General features: G+C 33.0%; 1 protein-coding gene across 1 annotated transcript in view; it reads right to left on the bottom strand.

Annotated features, from left to right (window-relative positions):
• Window positions 1-237: 237 nt before the first annotated feature.
• The window catches only part of LOC132115010 (rasGAP-activating-like protein 1), a 26,558-nt gene continuing 961 nt past the window's right edge, over window positions 238-25,834 (bottom strand). Inside the window, exons 3-22 of the mRNA XM_059523437.1 lie at window positions 25,203-25,259; window positions 23,423-23,536; window positions 22,545-22,606; window positions 19,773-19,902; window positions 19,515-19,596; window positions 18,760-18,900; window positions 18,165-18,256; window positions 16,941-17,058; window positions 14,724-14,877; window positions 13,012-13,076; window positions 12,813-12,925; window positions 9,328-9,520; window positions 9,112-9,249; window positions 6,215-6,359; window positions 3,857-4,029; window positions 3,581-3,718; window positions 2,737-2,872; window positions 2,374-2,494; window positions 937-1,019; window positions 238-842 (exon numbers count right to left, since the gene is read on the bottom strand). Coding sequence (XP_059379420.1) covers window positions 703-842; window positions 937-1,019; window positions 2,374-2,494; window positions 2,737-2,872; window positions 3,581-3,718; window positions 3,857-4,029; window positions 6,215-6,359; window positions 9,112-9,249; window positions 9,328-9,520; window positions 12,813-12,925; window positions 13,012-13,076; window positions 14,724-14,877; window positions 16,941-17,058; window positions 18,165-18,256; window positions 18,760-18,900; window positions 19,515-19,596; window positions 19,773-19,902; window positions 22,545-22,606; window positions 23,423-23,536; window positions 25,203-25,259 — 2,395 coding nt within the window. The 3' untranslated portion in view covers window positions 238-702. The remainder of the gene's footprint in view (window positions 843-936; window positions 1,020-2,373; window positions 2,495-2,736; window positions 2,873-3,580; window positions 3,719-3,856; window positions 4,030-6,214; window positions 6,360-9,111; window positions 9,250-9,327; window positions 9,521-12,812; window positions 12,926-13,011; window positions 13,077-14,723; window positions 14,878-16,940; window positions 17,059-18,164; window positions 18,257-18,759; window positions 18,901-19,514; window positions 19,597-19,772; window positions 19,903-22,544; window positions 22,607-23,422; window positions 23,537-25,202; window positions 25,260-25,834) is intronic.

The following is a 25,834-nucleotide window of genomic DNA, read 5'->3' as shown; positions in this document are numbered from 1 at the left end:
AGAAATAAGACATTATAAATGCCTTTACTGTCACTTTTGATCAATTTAATGTGTGCGTTACTGAACAGAAGTATTTATTTTCCTCAAAACTTGATGATGATATCTTATCCACAAAAATATGAAGCAGCACAACTATTTTCAACATTGATAATAATAAGAAATGTTTTTTCTTGAGCAAAATTCAACTTTGCATCACGGGAATAAATTACATTTTAAAAAAACATTACATAATCCACAATATTTTTTATTAATATTTGTTTAAAACAAAACTAAATCAAAATGAGAGAAGTTGTTTTGGCAACTCGCTGAAATGATGTTTATGTTTGATCTAAGTTAATGTTTATTTTACTTGGCTTTGATTGTAGTATATACTATAATAACCCGGGTGTGTGAATGTGTTCATGCTGTTTAGTGTACAGTAATGCCATGAAGACTGTTACACTCTCACCATACACACACACACACACACACACACACGCACGCGCGCGCGTGTGCGCACGGCTGATTTTAAAAGCATCTGTTATCAAATCAGCCCAGAGCATCAAGATAAAAACACTTCTAAGTACAAATACATAAAAATACATGCGTCCACGGACATTCATCAATAACTCATGTTTGCTTCAAAAACATTGCATAAGTCGATTTTACAGTTCTTGTTCCTGAGCGCCGAAGCTGAAGCACTCTGAATGTTTCTCATGCTCTCTATGAGCTCAGGATGAGCGGACGGCTCTCGTCCGGCTCTCGGCTCTTGAAGGTCGAATGAGCTCGTTCTAAATCCAGCACGACGTCCAGCAGACGAGCGACGAGGGCTCGAGCGCGCTCAGATCGACCCTGCGCACACACTAACACAAACACATGGACAGAGAAGAAACACGTCAGCTTGTGTTCTGTGATGGATGAGTGTGTGTGCCTCTCAGAGCTGCTTTACAGATGAACTCTGACCTGATGATGGCTGACTGGCCTTCAGCAGCTCTTCCTGTTCTCCTGGCTCAACTTCCTGTGTCTCCAGGTACTGCTTCCTGTGTCCCAAACATCAGCAGAGTCAAGCTCAGGGAAGATTTATTCCTTATAGACATTTACTATGGTAACTATGAAATAGTTAATGCAGTTATTGTTCATACTGTGAATTTTTTTTTTTTTTTATATACTTCAATTTTTTTTTTAATCTTTTTTTTATATACTTGTGGTAGTTAATTCATATTAATTACTATTCAGCATCTTAATATGTCACACCTGTGAGGTGGATGCATTATCTCGGCAAAGGAGAATTGCTCACGAACACTGATTTAGACAGATTTGTTAAACAGTGTTTGAGAGAAATAGGCCTTTTGTGTAGATAGAAAAAGTCTTCGATCTTTGACTTCAGCTCATGAAAAAGGGGCGAAAAAACAAAAGTGTTGCGTTTATAATTTTGTTCAGTGTAATAAATAAAAACTTAAAACTTAATCATGAACAATTACTTTATGTTTACTTGAAATAAAATGTGTTAACTGAAATAGAATATTTAGTTTATCTGGAGTTGCTAAAATAAAAATAATGGAAACAAAAATGAATATAAAGTGGACATTCTATAAATAAATAAATACAAATTAAAATCAAATTGACAATATAAAAATACTATTAAAAAGTGCTTAAAAATACAATAACAGTATATCAATGATACTAAAGTAACACTGATATTATAACAATAAAGATTGCATTGCATTTGCTTTGTAGCAATTAATAATAATACTAATTCATATTAATAAAACATATTTAATCCACAAATTCTCTTTAGTTTAATGAGGAGAAATTATAATAAAATACATTTACATTCCTGCATTTGGCGTAAAGTGATTTACATTGCATTCAAGGTACATTAACAACAATAATAATGTTTTATCAATCACTGTAGCAAACTGACTGTCATGATTATGGTCCAAAACACATCTGGGTCATATATAATAAATGTAAAAAATAAATAAAATAAAAAAATATATATATATATATACAAACACACACACACACACACACACAGACATAATAAAATTAATAAATAATATGAAATTTTGCACAAAGATAATTACATTTAATTTTGCATTGTGACAACTAAAAAATTAGATTCAATTGCTCATCATTTTAATGTGAAATAAATTTGACAAACATTTCTTCATGACATTCACGCAGACAATGGTTATATATATGTATAATATAATACATTTACATATATCCAAAGTTTTTATCCAGATTGGCTTACACTGCACTGACTATATAATAATAATAATAATAATAACAATAATAATAATAATAATTGAATAATGACGCTGCTCTTTGATTTCTGTCATTAGCGCAGCGACACCTGCTGGACGGTTACAGTATTTCAGCGTCACACACCTGAGTTTGTCTCGACCCTGCAGCAGCTCTTTATAAATGATCTGTATTTCAGCATCAGGATCCAACGGGTCGCTCCAGTCGCCCAGAGTCACGGCCGAATGAGTCCGACTGCAGCCTGATGCTGACACACACACACACACACACACACACACACAATCACATCTAATGTTTTTGATCAGGACTGTGCTATGACAAAATACATGCAGCATTATTTCAGTGTGCTTTATGGTCATGAGAAATAATGAAGCACTGCAACTGAAAGCCATCCATGAACACCTAATAGTCCACTGTAATTGAATCAGTCTGAGGTCACTGTTAAGCACCGTACACGTGCATGTGAATCACACACACACACACACACACCTGTGCGGTCAGGCTGCAGGCAGCAGGTCCATTTGTTTCCTCGATGAGCTCCGGGGTGAAATGACGGCAGCATGCGTTCATTATAAATACTGACCTTTCTGATGGCCGACAGCCACTGATTGAGCTCATTTACATTCTGAAACACACACACACACACACACACACACACACGTTACATGAAACTAGTACAGATAGCAAGGATGCAGTTTGGGGTCAGTAAGATGTTTTTTTTTAAGAAATAAATTTTTAAGGATGCATTAAATTTAGCAAAGGTGCCAGTTAAGACATTTCTAATGTCACAAAATATTTATCTTTCTAATAAACGCTGTTCTTTTGAACTTTCTGTTCATCTGTGAATCCTGAAAAATAACATACATCACAGTTTCCACAAAAATATCGTGCAGCACAACTGTTTTCAATATTGATGATAATCAGAAATGTTTCTTGAGCAGTAAATCATCATATTATTCATGATTTCTGAAGATCATGTGACACTGAAGACTGGAGGAATGATGCTGAAAATACAGCGGAGCATCACAGAAATACATTACACTTTAACACAGATTCACACAGAAAATGTATAAGTTATTCGAATTTCTAATAATATTTCCCTTTTTTTGGATCAGATAAATGAAGCCTTGGTGAGAAAAAGAGACATTTTTAGAAGAAATATATACAAACTCATCTTTACTACCTTTACTAAATCTCATGTCAACGCATATAATTGCTGAACGTGAATAGTTTTTCTGTGTCATTAGACAATCATGATTAATAAATGTATGTGACGTGTGTATATTTGTATACACAGATAGCGTGTGTGTGTGTGTGTGTGTGTGTGTGTCACCTTGCACTGCAGGTATGTGGTGTGTAGTTGTCCGTCCGTGTCCTGTGTAATGACCTGCATGATGTTCTGGAGCTGAAATGCATTTTCATCCACGCGCTCCACCGCACACACACGCGCTATGGGAATAGAGGAGCGAACCTGCAAACACACACACACACACACACACAACTCAGCACTTTCCCAACATCAGAAGCCTAGAGATGATAATGAACCTCCAGCTAATGACACTCGATTGATAAAACACACACACACAGAGGAAAGGGGAGTGTGTTGGACCTGCCAGTCGGGGCTCTTGGCGTACGACAGCGACTCTGAGCTCAGCCAGAAATATCGTTTCTTAAAAGCGAAGCGTTTGAGCAGCTGAGGTCCTTCAGCTTTGTGTTTCTGGAGGAACCCTTCCTTCACGATGACCGACGGCAAAAACACGGCGCGCTGAGGACCTTCACACACTGCAGAGAGACAAGACCAGAAACTCACACACAGCTTACTCATTAAATACATTTGCTTTAGGTTTTAATTAGGATTTTTTTCCCGCTAACAGGTATGCATGCATAAATGATTGAAATTAAAATTATATGAAATAAATGTAAACTAAACACGATAGTTTTTGTTGTCGTTGTTGTTGTTTTAACATGAATGCATGCATAAATGACTGAAATGAATATTATATAAAAACTAAAATAAAATATTTTCCAATGTGAACATATGCTTAAATGATTGAAATGACAATTATATAAAAACTAAAATAAATCATATAGAATTTAATTAAATTTCACAATTTTCCAACACGATGCATGCATAAATGATTGAAATGAAAATTACATTAAAATAAATATAAAATAAACAATATTGCATATAAAAGACATTCATCCAACATGAATGCATGCATTGAAATTAAAAATTTAGAAAATAAATGTAAAATAAACATATAGAATAGAATTAAGATACACAGAAAGACAATGAGAAACTAGATTACAATAATCATTCATATCTAAAATCCATGTGTTTTAGGTTTTAATTATGATTTTTCCTAAATGAATATATATATATATATATATATATATATGATACATGTATAATAAACAATAGAGAATATAATAAAACTGCACAGAGACAACAAGAAACTAGATTATTACAGTAATCATTCATATCTAAAATCCATGTGTTTTTTTTTTATTCCAACATAAATGCATGCATGAACTACTGAAATTAAAATTTTTATAAAAATAAATAAACAATATAGAATATAATATTAAATGATATTTTTTCCCAATAATAATAATGCACACACAAACAAATGAAATTAAACGTTTATTTAGAAATAAACGTTAAATATACAATATAGAATATAATAAAAAATGAGACAATGAGAAAGTAGATTATTACTGTAACATCCAGAGGTTTTAATAACAGATGAGTTAGTTGTGCAGTTGTGCGGTGCAGACAGCAGGTGGCGCACGAGACTACAGTCACTCAGACACACAGAGGCTCGTGTTTCACTCACACATGTGCGGATTACAGTCCTGCAGACTACAGTAGACCTCGAGAGTCTGGATCTATTATTCTAACACACACACACACACACACACACACACACTGATGCTGTGGAGAGCTGCAGGTGTGACTGTTATCAGACTCCTTGCTTAATGTATTCACACATACATTAAATATTAAAGCAGTCTTTGACAGGACGTGTTCAGGGTGGTGTCAGAGTAGATATGGTTATGTGATCACTCAGTCAAACACACACACAACAGCTTTTAACCATCACTTTTTTTGCATTATTTAATATTATCATTATTATTATTTTTTTTTTTTTCAAAATACTTCTTTGCACTAAATTCGTAAAATGTTTTGTTATATGTACCATAACAAATCTGCATATTTATGCATATAATAAAAAAGACCATATACAGCCATTTTACATATATAAAATACATTAAAAAAGATCAAATATATAAAATAATTGTGTGCGTGTATCCAAAATAAACTGTACAAATATTTCAATTATTACGTATTTTTTAATGTAAAAATATGTACATATAATTAATATTAATCAAATAAAATAAATCAATAATAATAATAATAATAAAACGTATATCTATATATATATATATAGTAAATATTATAATTTATATAAATTTCACAATATACATTTTCACAAGTCACACACAGCAAATAATTATACACAAAAATACACACAAAAAAAATATTAATATGCATTTTTTTTATGAATTATTAATATAATTATTTTGATAATATATTGAATTTTTTATTTTATTTTGATATATTTTTTAATTATTATTAATTAAGTTTTAGTAATTTTGTTGTGAGTTTTTATCATTTCATCTTTTTTTTTAAATATGAAATTTAGTTTTTATGAAGTTATACTTTTACTTTATTTATTTTAGTACTTTAACTAAAACATTATATTATTATTATTATTTTAAACGTTCTTTAGATTTTATCGTATTTTATGTTGTGAAAATGCTTTTATGGTTTTAGTTCATCATAATGACCCGGGTTCAGTTTTTGATGAGAAGTATTTTTAGTAAATAGTCTTTATGATTAATTGTCTGTCATCATGGTAATAAGTTGCTGTGATATTTGTGGCCAGTTGTCATGACGACTCACCGTTGCTGTGATCGATGTCTATGAGTTTGTCCAGGAAATCTTTGACGGACGTCACGCTGCAAAGGATGATGGGATGCAGAGGGGTCATCCACTGCTCCTTCCCATGACCCAGCTGAAGGCCCAGGTTCCCCACGCTCTGAAGAGCCTGAGAGAGACGGAGAGAGAGGCTCACGGCTCTGCAGGTGTGTGTGGGTGAGTGAAGCGAACGGCGTGTCATTAACCCGTTTACACTGCAAATGTGCCACTGATTAAACTGCTGAAGCGCCTGCTTGAAGATCCAAGTGCTTCAGAGTCCAGACAGCAACCCTCATTCTGTGAAGTACACCTTATGGCAACAGTAACAGCATTCAGTTAGTTTTATTAAAGTGCATTTAAAGTTTCGCCTGCATGTTTCTCATTTCAAATTCAAAGAACGTTCAATATTAATTCCTAAATTAATTCCTTAAAACATCCCATTAAATGCACTGATAAATACATGCTTCTTCCCTGAGTTTATGCATTTTCTATTAAAAAATAAATAAAATGTAGTAAATTATATAACAATAAAAAATATGAATGCATACATAAATGACTGAAGTAAAAATACAAGTAAAATAAAAAATATATATAATATATTAATATTTACAACATGAATGCATACATAAAGGTTTGAAATGACAGTTATTTAAAATAAATATAAAATAAACAATTTAGAATATAAAAATTATGACTGTTCTAACATGAATGCATGCATAAATGAATGCAATTTAAATTATTTGTAAAAAATTAAATGCAAAAAAAAACAATATAGAAAAAAAATATATAATTTAAAATTAAATCAAATTAAATAATAAATGTAAATAAAGCAATTTAGAAAATAAAATAAAAATTAAATTTTCAACATGAATGCATGCATAAATAATTAAAATTATATATATATATATATATATATATATATATATATATATATAAAGTAAAATAAACAAAATATTAAAAAAAACAAAAGCTATGACTTTTCCAACATGAATGCATGACATGTCATAATAGAGCCCGGTCCATGTCTGACCGCTTATCAGAATTAATTACTTTTATAAAATAAAGAAAACAAACATGATGTGCTTTCTTCCGTCTGCTCTTGAACAGGAGCACTTCACAAAAATGACATTTTAAAATTTTAGGAGAGCGCATTTTATTAAAGTGCTCCTATTATGCCATTTTTAAGGTTGCCAATATTGTTTCACGAGTCTCCTTAAACAAGTTTACATGCATGCAAGGTCAAAAAACATGTTTGTTTCCTCAGAAAATATATTTCATTTTACCTTATTTCTAAATGATTCATAAATCAGAAAATCACTTTATCTAGTTTTATCTTAATTTATGTTCACATAAAAATCACAGCTACGCGACACACTGCATGAAAGGTAATAGTCGAAAAGGTATAATAGGGGCAGTTTAACCAGAGGTGGGTAGAGTACCCAAAAACTGTACTCAAGTAAAAGTAAAAGTACTTCTAGAAATATTTACTCAAGTAAAAGTAAAAGTACTAGTCTTGAATAGTTACTTGAGTAAGAGTAAAAGAGTATCGGATAAAAAATCTACTCAAGTAGTTAGTTACTAGTTACTTTGGGTCATATATACTGAGCCTATTTTTATTTAGATATATAGATAAAATGTATGTAATGTATGTGTGTGTGTATAAATGTATATATTTCATCAGCCTTTACTCCAATTCATGTAATTTATTATAAAACCCTGTCTGTTTACTTAAGTAACAGATATAGGTGTCATGCCATAACATATTTTTAATACGACTGACTTTATATTAAATGTGAATTTAACATTGAAAGTTAATGTGATATAAATATTGCTACTAATCTTTCATTGTTCGGAAAGAGAGCAAATAACATTTACATTATTAAAGATCATTTTCACTGACAGTCTAGATTTCAATCACTCTCAGAAACTCCCATTAAAATCACTGAAACTGTTAACACTGTGAAATCAATATCTTAATTAAAGATTCGTACACACATCTGCACTTTGTTGTTTCTGACGAGAGAATTCGCCAGAAAGAGGTATTCAGTCAGTGAGCGAGTGAAGGAAGCACCGGAATTTTAGCGATGACTCATCTGAACACCTCTGATTGGCCAATGCTTTAATAAGCTCAACAGAATCATGTGTGATTGGTTATAATGCACACTGCTGTAAAAACACATTATCTCTGGCTCAGCACCAGCCAGCGATCACAGATCTGAATTTAGCAGCTGGACTTGCTGAACGTACTCACGCCGGTGTGATTGTATTAAAATTAATAAAATCTTAATCGGCTATTTTTTGTCTTTTGGAAGCTGCATTCAACTTGACTCCCCTCTGTTATAAGCCACACACGTACAACAAACTAATGTCACAGTGGTATCGTGTACTGTAATCGAATGTAGCCCAAGTTATTACCTGTTAAACAGTAGACAGCACACGCGGTGTTCATCTAATAAGGATCTCAGCGCGTGCGGCAGGGAACTGAACGACTCATTCAAACTGAACCAATTCACTCGTTTGCCAATTGGTTTGATCAAGCCTTTGAACAGAATTGACTCAAAAGAATGAATCTTTCGCGAATGGGCATCGCTCATTGCCCAGAGAAAAGTAGACGGCGCGTTTGGAATAAACTGAAGCACCTAACATTTATTGCATTAAGATAAAGTAACGAGAGGAGCGTCGCCCAAAGTAACGAAGTAAAAGTACAGATTTTCCCCCAAAAATTTACTCAAGTAAGAGTATAAAGTACCCATCTTTAAATATACTCCGAAAAGTATTCGTTACCCCAAAAAATTACACAAGTAAATGTAACGAAGTAAATGTAACTCGTTACTACCCACCTCTGACTTTAACCTAAAGCTGGATTTGAGATGTGAATGTACCTTAGCGAGCAGCAGCAGCGTTCTGCTGGTCCTGGTGTCTGCGTGATGGTCTCTCAGCTGGAAGAGTTTGGGCGTCAGAATCGCAGGAGCAAACAGACGCAGGAAGAAGAAGCCGCCGATGGCTAAATACTTCACATCCTACAAGAGACGAACCGTGAGTGAAACCACTCCATCATCATCATCATCATCATCATGAGGGTCTGATCAGGTCCTCGCCTCGTTCTCGGCTTCTGGAAACTGTTCCTCCACGCGTCTGTGGAGCTGTTTGAAGACGACTCTCATCACAGGAGGACACTGGGACACCGAGCTGACGATGGCCTCCATGATGCTGCTCAGATACGTCTGCAGGAGCCCCACGCTGCTCTCCCTGACCTCAGCCTCCGACGCCGAGCCTTTAAACGAGATTCGTCTGGAGAGAGCGTATGGTTTCAGATGCACTTCATGTGAAGGTCACAGTCTTAGTTTTTATTAAAGATGCATCCTTTCTATGCAAAGGAGGCTCATTCTAATACAACTCCAGTGTGCTGTTAACACCCACTGAGAGCAGACAGTAGGGAGGCTTGTTTAAAAGACTTTTTGTGCATCTTAACGGTCCCTCTCACTCATTTTCTGGCCGCATTTTCATAATTAGGAACAACTGCGCTGTGCAAATTGTGATCAGTGTTAATTTTGTTGGCATGTTTGTGTGGTTTCTTGATTTGATAATCCTTCATCTCATTCTGAGTGAATCCCCTGCTTCTTTGAGACATTTTTTTTAGCAAGCTAGCAATACATTCTTGCGCACATCTGTGTATTTTGTGATGCTTTCAGACGGAAGATTCTGAGCGCAGAACCTACATGCATTTTATGTGCATTTGTTTGTTTTTCTGCATTACAATTCATAGAAGCTACTAGACAATTCATAGAATTGAGCTTATTGTTATCATTGGTTTCAGATGAAAAATGTCACATAAAAACTGTTCAAAAGTTTGGGGTTAGTACGATTTTTTTTTTATCAAGGACGCATTAAATTGATCAGTAAAGGCATTTATAATGTTTCAAAAGATTTCTGTTTCAGATCAATTCCGTTCTTTTGAACATCTGTGTATCCTGAAAAATAAAATGCATCACAGTTTCCACAAAATTATTGAGCAGCACAACTGTGTTCAACACTGATAATAATCAGAAATGTTTCTTGAGCAGTAAATCATCATATTTTCATGATTTCTGAAGACTGGAGGATTGATGCTGAAAATACAGCTGCGCATCACAGAAATAAATTACACTTTAACACAGATTCACATAGAAAACACTTATTTTAAATTGTAAAAATATTTCAGAATTTTCCAGTATTTACTGTATTTTTTAGCATTTACATGCATGACCAAATGGCTTCTCATAAAACATAAAAAAATCTTGCCGAACGGTGGTGTATGCATAAAAAAAGTTGTAGATTTACGGAACAAACAAATAAATAAACAAATATTTAGAATATTCACATTCTTCCCCATACATCAATATTGCACCGTTTTTAAAAAAAGTTAGTAATTTTATACTAAATATCTCTTAATATTTAGGTTTTATCTAAAAGTCTACTAATATCACACATTTTTAAAGTACTGTAGTTCAAATATCAAACAAATGCAGCCTTGTGAGCAGAAGAAACGTCTTGTGTTTAATGGCAGCGTGTATAATATTTTTCACATATCAACAGTTTATCTGTGCTGGGTCTGCATTTGACAACTCAAATGTAAATGCACCTGTCCCATGTTCTGCCACCACTGCAACTGATAGAAATCTGGATTTGTTTGATTTTAAAACTATTTCAGTTGCGCAAGTTTGTAAAGCTCTGATAGGCATTGACCACAAAAAATCTGCAGGTCCTGACAATCTGGATCCTTATCTTCTAAAGGTGGCGGCAGATGTTATTGCTGAGTCTATTACTCACATTTTTAATTTGAGTCTTATGTCCAATTCAATACCCCAAATCTGGAAAGCTGCTTATGTTTTCCCCTTATTTAAAGTCGGGGACCCCTCAAAGTTAAATAATTACCGTCCAATCTCCAAACTCTCGATCCTGGCTAAGATCCTTGAATCCCAAGTAAATTTACAGGTAAAACAGTTCTTATTTGATAATAATATTTTAAACAATTTTCAATCTGGTTTTAGAACTGGTTACAGTACCATTACTGCTGCTATGGTGGTGATAAATGATCTTATTTGTGCCTTGGACAGAAAACAACATTGCGCTGCTTTATTTGTAGATCTATCCAAGGCGTTTGATTCTGTAGATCATGAATTGTTGCTGAACAAACTTAAGGATGTGGGTTTTTGTCCTAATGCTGTTAAATGGTTTAGAAACTATTTCGTAGATCGAACTCAGTGTATTCATGCAGAGGGCCACAAATCTGAGTTTCTTGGGATATCTAAAGGGGTCCCCCAGGGGTCTATTTTGGGACCTATTCTTTTCTCTATTTTTATAAATGATTTAGGTAAGGACGTTCAAGCAAAAGTACACTTTTATGCTGATGACACTGTCATTTATACATATGCTCCTTCCATAACACAGGCTGTGGAAGAGCTTCAGACTGCATTTCAGTCATTACAAACTACTCTGCTCAATTTAAAATTGGTTTTAAATCCTCAGAAAACGAAGTTCATGGTCTTTTCAAAAACCTGCCTACACTTACTTGATGATCTTAGCATTTTTACGTCTGATGGTAAATCCATTGAAAGGGTACCCACGTACAAGTACTTGGGTATATGGATAGACGACAGACTTATATTTAATGTACATATTGCTAATCTAGTTAAGAATCTTAAAATAAAGATTGGCTTTTATTTTAGAAATAAATCTAGCTTTACTTTTAATGCCAAAAAAAACTTGTGGAAGCTACTTTTCTGTCTGTGATTGATTATGGTGACATATTATATATGCACGCAGCTTCCTCCGTCTTACGGAGCCCTTGATTCAGCGTATCATGCCTCTCTGCGCTTTATTACAAATGCAAAGTCCCTGACTCACCATTGCATTCTTTATGATCTGGTGGGTTGGACAGCACTGACCACCCGCAGAAAACAGCATTGGTATATTTTTATATATAAACCCATGCTAGGTAAACTTCCAGCTTACCTCTGTACCCTTCTCTGTCTTAATTCTGCTAGTTATGAGCTACACTCCTCCAAGTGGTTGCTTTTAATGTACCTAGGGTTTGGACAGATTTGGGGAAAACTGCATTTTCATACTATGCACCATGGGCATGGAATAATTTGCAAAAAGATCTTAAACTAGAAACGCGTATATCAATTAATGCATTTAAGACCATCATAAAAAATGTGATGAAGGAGACATGTAGTTGTTTTTCTTGAGAGGTCCTTGTATTTGAATGATTGGATGTGTGTATGTTTTTAGGTATGTTGTGTTTATGTATGGCTGCTATCTTGTATGTAGCATTTTAATATGTTGTTTATGTATGGCTGCTACCTTGGCCAGGTCTCTCTTGTAAAAGAGATTTTTGATCTCAATGAGACTTCCTGGTAAAATAAAGGTAAATAAATCAAACCCGGAGACGTTTGGTGCTCAGTGACATTTCTCATGCTATACATAGATCTAAAAGCCAAAGTTTGGAGAGTTCACTGCTGTTGCCTGGAAACAGAGTTATTTTTCATCTGATGATATACTGCATGAATGAACCAGCATGTGTGTGTGTGTTTATACACACCTGGAGCGGTTGAGGTCGATCTTGCAGGGATCCAATTCGACATATTTCCGTTCCTCAAAGATGCGGTTGATGACGGGCTTCAGAACCTGGTGTAGATACAGCATCCCGACGGCCTGAGAAACACACAGAGCTTCTGACTTCAGTCACACGTTACAAACACAAGCTTGTATTTCAGAGGAAGGTGCACACACACACACACCTTCATGAACTGCTCCATGGCTTTGGAGGCCAGTGAGTTTGAGCGGAAGAGTGTGTTTGGATCTGCTGTTGAGGAGAAACATGAGGAGTCCATCAGAACAATCCTCGGCCAGAAATGATCAAGCATGTATTTTAATACGAGTGTCATCCATAGAAAAAAAAGTGCATGTAACCAGGGCTGCAAGATCTATTGTAATAAAACTTATGAATTAATTAAAGGCTGAGATTTAATGAAGTATTTAAGAATAAAAAAAGATTTGCATTGTAAAAAAAAACACATACTGGTGAAATAAAAATGCATAAATGTGAAATGTAAATGTTCAATTATAATGTAAAATAAAATTATGTTATATTATTATGACAGTATTTTTCCTAAATGTTCATTATGTTTTAAACAATGCAAAATTATATATTACTAACTTTTTATTTTTTAGAAATGTTTGCATTTTTTATTTTGTAATAATAGTAATACTAACAATAATAGTAATACTAATAAACTAATGCAATAATTTTATTTATAGCCATATTGATATAATAACAAAACTGTGCAGCCCTAATCCAATAGCAGTTTCTCATTTTTGATTTTATCTAGTAATTTCAATATTTTTATTTAATAATAATAAAATTACTACTACTAATAATAGCTATTTATAAAATAGCAATTTATTTATAGATTATAATTATTTATATTGGTTTCTATAAAAAAATAGAATTATTATATAAATATTATTATTATTTTAATTTATTATTTATTTATTCATTTTTACTATTATTATCATAACACATTCCAATGAGTCTTAATTTAGTCATTTTAATATTTGTATAATTTATAACTGGATTGGTTTTATTTTATTAAAATCATATTTTAAGTTACAATCCCTTTTTTTCCAGAAAACATGCCATTTTATCCCCCCCCCATCATGCAGCCTTACGAGTAATGTACTAAATTAGCAAAATTATACTGTACTTTTCATTAATTATCTATAACTAAACAATTCTGCACGTTCTACATAAAATGTGATGTTTTCCCAATGCTACAGTATTTTTACACTTACACTTTAGTGTAGGTAAAAATGAAAATGCATTTTCTGATTTATGGAAAGATAAATAAATAGAAATATAAAATCATGTCCCCTTTAAGAACAAATCAATACTTTGACTTTGCATGTATCCGATGTATAAATCACTGTTCTGGGAATGAATGCAATACATTAGCGCATAATTAATTAGACAGTGCCTAATTTGCATATGTTTCAGAAAACGTTTGTCTTAATGTACAGTAATTACTCAAGTAAGGAAAGGATGGTGGTAATCTGAATTTATTCACCTGAAGTGTGTCTTGCCTTAAACACCACTGATTAAATCTATTATTTATTATATCTATTGAAGTCTATAATCATGATGCCGCATTTAAACTCTTTCAGCTTGACTTGCGCGACGGTTTTCTCTCTCTTTAATCTTCCGTCGCTCGCTCACAAATATTCCAATCTTATGATCGTTCCGTTTCCGTTTGAAGCTGCTTCCAGAGGAGCTGCTATGGAAACACAGGCAACATAAAACTCCAGCCGAGTGAGAGAAACCCACGCGCTCGCGCAGCACAAAGCAGCATTAATGAGAAAGGAGAAGTTGAGATGACTTCTGTGGGTAAATATAGCTGGACTGAAGTCGTCACGTCGCCCACACACAGAAAGCCCTCATGGCTCGCTCTCTTACTGGTGCTGTGGACCTCTCTGCTGTTCAGGGAGTCCAGGAAAGGCACCACCAGACCCTGACCCAGATAGATCTTGACCAGCGTCATGGCCACGTCCTGCCGGCTGTCCACTGTGGTGAGCTCCTCCAGCAGGGTCAGGAGTGTGGGCTCGTCCACCTGACAGCATCGGGCACAGATCACAGCATAAGAAAGACTGGCACCAAACAAACAGGCACAGAACAGGATTTTCGGCTTGCATTAGGGTTCTTTTGTTGGTAATACATTATGAGGAGCATTATGATGAATGCATAATGCATTATAAAAATCCTTCTTATAATATTTGTGGTTATAGCTTTTTAGAGTATGATGATTTATAACACAATGAACACGTTGCATCCACTTTTACAGTGGATTATATTTTCTTAGTTGTATTAATGTATTATAAGTCTCTTATCTTGCCATTTTTCTGATGCTACTTTACTTAAAGCGGACTATAAGTGTCTTTGCAAGTGTAAACTTATTCTAGCATACTAGATTCTATCGTTCATGAGAATATTAATACTCTAATGAGAGTTAGTTGGCATGATTAAGTAGTCGACTGATTAAGCGGACCATCAAAATAAAATGTAACCATATAAACATTGCATGTTTTTAAGTTGGAGTATTAAACTCACATCAATTCATTAGCATTAGCTCCAGATTTAATATGATATTCATTGTGTGTTATAAATAATCATACTCTTAAACTTATAACCACAAATATGTATTATGATGTATTATTATTGTTTTTATGAATATTCATGAGATTGGTACAACATATTAATATTTTTTAATAATGCATTATGCATTCATTATAATGCCTTAAGAATACCTTTATAATGTATTATAAATACGAGCTTCATAGAAAGTGTTACCCTTTTGTTTAATTAAGACTAAAACGAAAAACTAAAAACCATTCAAAATAAATAAATAACTTTTTCATGGCCTGAAATAAAAAAATATATATATCGATTTTTTTTTCATCTAGTTGGCGATTAAACATTTCTAATTTTTATTTTGTTTAATTTGATGTGCTAAAATGAGTATGATAAAATACCAATAAAAATAATAAATGAATAAATAAGCTGAAAATATAAAAAAATAAAAACTAATTTAAAATATGATATAACTGTAATTGTTTTTTAGTGATGTGCCTGTATCATGTTTGTGCGGAAACATTTCTCATTTTAAATTAGTTTAAATTGATGTATTAAAATAACTAAAACTAAAACTGAAATAAAAACTATAAACACACACACACACACACACACACACATATATAGTAAAATCTAAATGACTAAAACTTTTACTAAGTTTAAAAATAAAGTAGAAAATAGACAAAAAATAATTCAAAACATTTCTCATTTTACTTGATGTGCTAAAATAACCAAAGACTAAACAAAAATAAAAAATAATAAAATCTATAGGTGTATTAAAAAAAAAAAAAAAAAAAACACAAAACTAAATTCCTAAAAAACAGAAAATATATGAAACAATAATAATTCAAAATATGAACAAAAACTGGTGTATAACAGTAAACTATAATCTCGATACTAAAATAACAAGATTTTTTTTTGTAAATTACAGATTTCTAGAAAATTCAATTTGCCATGTGTAAAGTGTCAAAAAGTTAATTTATTCAAAATAATGAAATATACCGTGTTTAAATTACATGTAAATGTCTTTAGTCATTTAAAGCATGGATCTTTCTGTAAAAAACCTGTATGTTGTGCATCTGAGAACGTGTTTTATTACATACGTATGCATTTAATAATACAACATTTATGCATTTCTCATTTCTCTTTTAACTTGACGTAGTAGAATAACTAAAACTGAAAATGAAATAAACATTAAAAAACAAACACAAATATAACTAAAATATAAACAATTACAATTTCTGTAAATAGTCTATCTGAGAATGTTTATATGAAAACTCACTTTCTATTTTAAATGAAATTTAAAGATTCTGCATTTTGTTTGCCGCTTCAATTCAAATTCTGTTCAAATTCAGGAACTTCTATGGCATTCTTAATCACGGTTGCGTGTCTGACGGATGGAGGAAGAGGAACTCGTTGGTTTGAAGCCACTGTGGTGTGTTTTCAGTGGTTCATTTTTGATTCTGGAGTAAAGCTGAAGCACCAGAACACGAAGGTTTTTCTTCTAAACGTACAGTAGCTACAGTTCAGATGTCAGAGACGTACCTCTGACGGAGAGATGACGGCCTCCACCAGCAGCTCCATCAGAGGCTGATAGTACACAGACGGAAGAATCCTGTTCTCTGCTAAACGCACCTTCAGACGCAGAGCTCCCAGTTTACCTCTGAAACACAGGAACACAGTGTGAGCTTCAGAACAGCACTTTCACTCTATTAGAAACTCTGCTTTATCCTTCACAGCCTAAATCACCAGAGCCGTCCTGGAAGATGGGAAACTGTGGCGTGCAAAAGGCATTTTTGGGATGTGTTTGCATTATTCCTTTTGTCTGGGGTTTCACAAACTTGAGTGCATGAGTTCATGGACTGCTAATTAATGACACATTCATATTGCAGCTAATGGTCAGATGAAATAATACAGGTATAAAAAATAACAATAAACAAATATATAAGTTTTACAACATTTTACAATAAGTACACTGCAAAAAATATTTTATAAAATATTTTGGTCTTTTTTCTGAAACATCTAAACATTCTTAAATCAAGATACATTTGAGATACAAAATGAGTTAAGATATTGGTTACTGAAAAAAAAAAAAATCATCAAAATTAAGTGAGATTTTGCTTAAAATGAGAACAAATATCTGTGAGTAGGGTCAGAAAAATACACTTAATTCAAGAGGAAAAAAATATTTATTTGTTTATTTTGTTATTTTTTTGGGGCTATTTTTCTTGTTTTATGCATGATTAAAAAATCAGTATTTGAATCTCAGGTAAATATGATTATAAAACTTTTAGATATTTGCACTGACAAAAATATTGAGTAAATAAATGATTTAAGCAGTGTAATTAATAGATAAAAACATTTGAATTTAATAAAATCCATTAAATACATACATTAGATATATTACCCATAAAACATTGATATTAAATATTTAATTTCATTTGAAATAATATAAAAAAAATTAAATAGTAATATTTAGTTTACCAGCATTTCATAAGAATATTAACTGACATGCAAATGTGTTGTTAAATTATTTAAATATTCAAAGAGTAAAAATTAGGTGGTATTTCAAGAAAATGGTTTAGCTTAAAGTGACGGCTGACAAAAGTTTGGGAATTCTTGCTTTAGTGATTCTGACATCATTCTCAAGTGAATTCACTTCCTTAATGTGACGTGAAAGCAGCTCGTCATTGAATTAAATTACTATCACATACACAGTGTGACTAATGAATGTGACTGTATAACACACACACACACACACACACTCACCCGGCGTCGTCCTCTGTGTGTCCCAGCGGCAGCAGACGAAACCAGCCCTGCAGCAGAGGAGATCTGTGCAGACACGACAGAGGGATTTCCACCTGCACAACCACAAACACAAAGCCTACATTCAGTACAGTTCACCCACAAATCACTCTCTCATCATCAGGTTTTTAGGGCAGCAATGCCTTTAACATTCATTACAAACACAATGGTTTAATTGTTTCAAAAAAACACCATTTTTTTTATTTTTTTCTCATTTTAAGATTTTACACACATCTTGGCGTTTCCACCCAGTGTTTTTTAATGCAACATCCCAAATTTTGTAAATGTATCCAAAGATGCATGTATGGAAGCTTGCTGCAAAAATGTATTCATGTGTATGCACAAAAAAAAAAAAAAAAAAAAATTAAGTTGATTTTATTTTTATGCACAAGATTTGATGCACATCTTAGCATTCCCATACAGCATTTTTCTAATGCAATATCCCACATTTCACATTAAAATGCGTGCATGAAAACAATTTATGATCAAATGATACTTATTTGAAACTATTTAAATGAATGGTTCTAAAAAAATGTCATTTAAAAATCGACAATCTCACCTTTCCCAGAAAGTCGTTCTTGCCCACCATGTCCCAGTCCCAGACCTCCACCGTCACGCTTCCACCCTCATCATCATCACCTTCATCCAGACTCAGCTCCAGAGTCTCATCCCAGTGTGGGAACCGCGTCTTCTTTATGATCTGACCAAACAGCCTGATATTATGATGCTTGCAGATGAACACGGTTATGAGGCATTGATATTATTACTGATAAAGGGAACATGCACAACAAAAGAAACTAAGTAATAAAAATTAGACGTAATTATAATTATTACTACTACTACTACATAAATACAAGTATTAAACAATTTAGGAACAATTGCTATTGTGATATTTTACTGTAAAAATAATTACATAATAACAGTACAACTGTAAAATTACAATACTAACAGGATTATTATTATGATTTTTTTTAGACATACTGATATATAATCATAAAATTATGGGCCAAATTGTGCAGCCCAATAAACATGCAGAACAAAAGATATTAAGTAATAAATATTAGTATTGTAATATTACAGTTGTTATTATATTTTTAGTAAAAACTGCACACAAACGGTTCTGATATTTATTGTGAATGTTTTGAACATGCAAAAAACTCAAGCTACAGTGAAGAGGAAGCTTTCATTAAATAGTGATTTGGGTCTGTTCCTTGTATAAAGAGATCACATGATGTCAAAAGTATAATGCACAAGTTTTATGAACCACATCATGATGCTTTAATTATGTTTTTTGTAACTGTATGGTGATCTCACCGATGTCTCAGCGCTGAGGTTGTTGTAGATGATTCTGGTGAACGGATCAGAGGTGCCGGTAATATCACGCGGAGCCAAATCACTGTAACCACAACAACACTCAACCATTCACACAGAGCTGGGGAGATTACTTACAATTGTAGTCTGTTGCTGATTCTGGTTACATGACAAAAATTGTAGTTACTAACATGATCCATTACATTGCACAATATTGGTAATATAATCAGACTACTTTTGGATTACTTTTAGATTACTCACCGGGCCTCAATGACATGACAGTGCAGGTTGCTTCTCTGAGCGTCTCTGTGCAGCTCCAGAGCCAAATGAATCTCACCCTGAACCTCTTCATCTGGATCCACACGCGTCAGATTCAGCCAGTTATCCAAACCTGCAGGAAAGACACGCATACTGTATAATAACAGGGCTGAAATGTCACTTATTTAAACAGATTTGAAAAAGAGGCACTGGATACATTTCAGTGGTGCATGCATACTACTCATGCTATTTATTAGGGCTTCCCCCTAAAAGTCCACTAAATGTTAGTCGACGAGAAGAGGCTTAGTCGAGCAAAATTGTTTTAGTCGCTTAGTCGCAGGAAAAACAAATCCACATGAAATTGCGAAATCACGCAGTAAATCATTAACAGCTGGTCTAAGCCATAATATAGGATATTCATATGGTCACCTAACATTCATCGACCTCAAATATGGTTTATCATCTGAAATATGTATGTAGTATCAACTTAGGATGGCAGCTCAATCTAATGTTAGCCTAGAAAAAAAGTGTGCACTTTTCACGTGTTTGTGCGGAGTGTAGAGCACGTTTGGGTTACTGCAGGACAGATGGAGGCGCGGCTGTGATAATTTGCTCTTAAAATGACATTTTTGGTCATACAGATAAGAGTAATGCATCTTTTGTATCTGTAATGACTTTGTGTTTATTCGTGTGCACTCAGAATGACAACGAAACGTTGTGCTTTTGTAAAATAAAGGAAACATAATGCGCCGTATTGGACTCTGCGCTGTGGAAAGCCTTTTTTGCGTCCACTTGAGCACTTGCTATGTAGGCAATTAAAGGCTCATTATTATGATTTATATGATTTATTAATAAAAGTGCGACTAATAGTCGACTAATGCTTAAAATGAACGAAAACTAGTCAACCAGAAAAACCTTAAGATGAGGGCAGCCTTAGTATTTATACTGTAAACCATAACCAGATTTATGTCTATACATGTGTATGCAACCATAATGCACTGCAGATCCCACAATGCAATGCAAACCTTTTATATCAACTGCCAGTGTTGTAATTTTACAGTTTTTTGTGTTTTTAATCGTTTTATAAAAATATTGTATTTTGTTGTATTGTATGTAGTGTTGTATTTTAGGATTTTATTTTTAATTTGAATTAAACTTTTAGTAATTTTGTTGTCTGTTTTGTGATTTATATTATAAAAAAAATGCATATATAGTTTTTTTATATTTTTTGCAGCTTTAGTTTATTTTAGCACATCAAGTCAAACTGAATTAAAATTATAATTATTTCTGTTGAAGTGAATTTAGTTTTAAGTAATGTTTTTTTATGGTTTTGTTTTTTGTTGACAATAATACTTCTGTTGTACATTTGAACATCTCCTTGACTCATTATTTTATTGTATTAAAATACAAAACATTTAATCAAATTTTAATATGGATTATTTCTGAGATGGCGAATCAAACATGCAATGTTGTAGGTTTAATATAGCACTATACTGTTCAAACGTTTATTCAGAATACACTTAGAGATTTATTGCATGCACATTTCAGAGATTTTGGCAGCACGATCAAAAAAATTGTCAAAAAGGTGATGTAAATGATATAATCTGCAGTTCATTTGTCAGGCTGGAAATGGAAGGTCAAATCGTGCATAATGCATTGTGGGATACAGTATCTCATGCATACAGTTATACTTGTGCTCTGGCTGTATATCATGCACAAAATGAGTATTAGCTGTTTGTAAACATGCATGCATAAAATTCACACAGTCATGCACATAAATCTGAACATGATGTTAAAGTAGAATAGGTAGAGCAGGAGGATGCAGTGCATCTAAGTTTGAGTTTATAATTACAGTAAATCATCTCCCATCGGAGAGCTTCTCAGAGCCAAACGCTTCCCATGATGCCGTGGGTGAGGGGTGAGTCAGTCCTGACAGGCTGCAGTGATTCATGCAAGGCAGGTGCATGCTGGGAGAACATGAAACCCACTGTGGGGTGGCGTGGTCGCTAATATAATACATCACACGTGTGCCTGTAATAACTAATAACTCATGCTTTTCAGCAGAGGGAATTACTTAGGATGAAAATACTCATTGCTCGTCTGATTTGAATCACTGTGATCACTTTCATAGTTAATGTTTTAGGGTTTAGTACAAAGATTGTGCTTTTAAGTCGTTTTAGTTTCTGTAGTTTTAATTCAAAATATTCCATGTTTTCGGCTTATAACCGAAATACATATAACTAAAAAACAATAACTAAAACTGTAACAAAAAAAATGTTGCTTGAAATAAACGTTAACTGAAATAAAATAATATGTCTATATATATATATATATGTGTGTGTGTGTGTGTGTGTGTGTGTGTTAAAAATAATATTTTTAATATGGATTGTATATGATACATTTTTTGTATTGTTTTATATATATATATATATCATATTAATATAAATTATAAAATTTTATATTTTTCATTCACATTTATATTTTATTATATTATATTATACTATATGCCATATTATATTGTTTTATATGATATTATTTATTATTATATATCATATTATTATTAGTTTTTAATTTTATTTTTATTATTGCTAGGCTTGATTGTATGTGAGTTTGAGTTTTGTTAATTGGGGAAATGATCATGCACAATATTAATTTGTGCCGGATCGGACAGTTTTCTGCACACTTGTTATTCTTCTGTGTAGAAAATTCCAATATTAAAAAATTATAATAAAAAATGTCTCATAGCACCTTCATCTTAAATAATCACACGCTTACCTTTGTGTTGAGCAGCGATCACATCTTTACTCAGGGAGATTTTACCAATCACGTCGTCATGACTGCGGCATGAAAAACGATATGAGATGCTTGTAAATGTTCAGAAGATTTCCATATTAAACCACCAGCATGATCATCATCAACTCTACATTTACAGACATTATGAAACCCATATAAACAGATCTACACTCAGACGAATCAAAGACGTAGTCATCACACCATCTGCGTGTTTGTGTGAGCAAATGTTCTGAATGTCTTCATTTACAAACACGGCATGAGTCTCCACAACACAAACACCAGCAGAAAACATTCTTAGAACTATATTCAAAATACGCAGAAAACATTCTCAAAGTGTCCTTTTAGCACTTGATGAACATTTTAAACAACAGTTTTGTAATCTTTAAATAATGTTACATACTGATGTTCTTAGAATATAAAAAATAAATATTCAAATAACATTATATTTTGGGTGAAAACCGGAACGTTTAGCACTTTTAAAAATATTAAAAATACACACTGAAACAATGTTATATTCAGGGTAAAAATAAAATGAGTAGAACGTTAAAGAAACGTTTTTTAAGCCTTTAAATAACGTTATAATTGCGACAAGACAAGTGGACATTTTAGCCTTCTCAGATAATTAAAAATAAATGCTCAAATATTAACATTAAATAATGCAGTTAGTAGATACGTTTTTGTAACCTTTAAATAGCTTTCTAATAGTGACTAGAAAACAAAGATCGTAGAACCTTTTAATTGAAAACAAAACGTTTTTAGAAGCTAGATGTGTTGTGTTTCTGTTCCTTTTCTCAAGCGTACTCATCTCTTCTGGACTGAGATGCTTTACAAACGCGTTTATCATGAATCACGTTTGTTACCCAATCGTGTCTTCATCCATGACGTAAAAGGTGAGCGTATGGAAGCCCATCGGCAGATGAAGGGTGTATTCCTCGCCCCAGAACGGATTCAGGTTTCTCCAAACGGTGGCGGTTCTAGAAAAGATGATTTAGGGAACACTTTACTGCGCTTCAATTTGCGTACATTTAATACGTGCATTCGAGTCTGAATTAGAATCTGCCTAGATACAGAGAACAATTTAAAGGGCCATAAGTGACGAGGATGGAAAACAATTAATCAATTCACCCAATTTCTCAAAGGGAGGCCGGATCATTTCCATTTCAAAAGACACAAGGCTTTTTAAATATGCACCACACCAGGTGTGCTGTTCATCAAACTATCACAATACAGCATCTGAGAGCAACACGACTCGCAATGCACTGACTCTTGCACACACACATCATTTCTGTGCTTCGTTAGCTGATCTCCAGCCGATGTTGTAAAGTACATCATTACAGCATTAGTGTCAAACAGATCAGTTAGATCAATAACCAATACAAGCCAATTAATCATCACGCATGCAATCAATAAATCTGTCATAGATTAGGATGATTAATTGATCTTTTGAAACATGAACAAATGCAATAAATGTAATACTTGTGTCTTGTGTGTGGACATGTAGCCATATAAATGTCGGCAAACATTATGGCTACATCTAATTTATTTTCATTTGTTTTACCTTACTGACTAACTGTAAAATGTATAAATATTTTTTACATCTTTAGAATTATAGAAAAATAATTATAAATCAGTTTTACAATCGAGGCCATCACTAAACGTGTTGTCAGATTTAGTTCACTTCTAGACGCAATTTTCTGCCCAAAATATAACTAAACTCACTCTGAGATGCACACAGATGTGAGCTTTTATGTTTTATTTCAAGCTTTTTCACCTCACACAAACCTGCTGACATCAATAGATTTAATATAACAGTGAGAAGCACTTGTTGCTTTTTCAGATTTATAAAAAAAAAAAAAAATATATATATATATATATATATATATTTATTTTTATTTTTTTTTTGTTCAATTTGAACTATTTCACAATTACAAAAAAAAAATAAAAAATCTTTATAAAAAAAAAATAAAGGCTTGTTTATATCTATATTAATTAATTAACTAATATATATATATATATATATATATATAAATCTTTTTTTTTTTTTAAGGAATGTTTTCAGGTATTAATATGTTTACTTCATTTGAAAACTTTTATTTTCAAGGAACATTTTGTTTGATTTTCTATTTCAGAATTCTACAAAAAAAATATGATTTACTTTATTTTTTGAAAAATTTATTTTAAGGAATTTCTTGTTCTGATTTGATCTATTACAAAAAAAAAAAAAAAAAAAATTGTACTTTTTATGGAAAGTTTTGGCAGATTTGATCTATTGCAGAATTATTGAAATGTTTTATTATACACACACACACACACATACACACACACACACACACACACACATACACACACACACACACACACACACATACACACACACACACACACACACACACACACATACACACACACACACACACACACACACACATACACACACACACACACACACACACATACACACACACACACACACACACACACACACATACACACACACACACACACACACACACATACACACACACACACACACACACACACACATACACACACATACACACACACACACACACACACATACACACACACACACATACACACACACACACACACACACACAGGTGAGAATGTGGCACTCACCTGGCCACGACCTCATTGTCAACTTTGACGATGCAGTACGGATCACTGGTCCCAGAACTAGACAGAAACACACAACATCATCCTCAAGTCAACAGCAGAGTTCTAGATCAAACACTGGAGAACATTCTCAGAACGTTCTGGCAGGTTCTCTCATACTTATGAACAGTTTTCTAGTAACTTTAATAGAACAATGGCTTGAAGTGTTTTAATAACATTCTCGAAATGTTCGCTAAAAAACATTATTTCTACAATATTCGCAGAATGTTGTAGTTTTTTAAATGTTATATGCCTCCATTGTTTTTTTGTGTTTGGTTTTTTTTTCAGAATGTTCACTGGACATTTAAAAGTAACATTGTTGTAATGTTTTCACAATTATAAAATGGAATGTTTGCTTTACAAAGAAACATTCAGAAATAACCTTTTCAGAACTTAATGGGAACATTTGCAAAACGTTGTGGCAAGGTTCTCTAAAAGGTATGTAGAAATGGGTTTGACTTTAGCAGAAACTTAACTGGTCTTTAATAAATTAAGCACAAAAACGTCATTTAATGTTCATTGAACTATTCTACTGAGACGTTTTAGTTGGATGTTCATCTAATGTTTTTTATACATTGCATTTTAATGTTTTGAAC

The sequence above is a fragment of the Carassius carassius genome, chromosome 34, assembly GCF_963082965.1.
Source record: "Carassius carassius chromosome 34, fCarCar2.1, whole genome shotgun sequence".
NCBI classification, from domain to species: Eukaryota; Metazoa; Chordata; class Actinopteri; order Cypriniformes; family Cyprinidae; genus Carassius; species Carassius carassius.
This window is presented reverse-complemented; position numbering and strand designations above follow the sequence as displayed.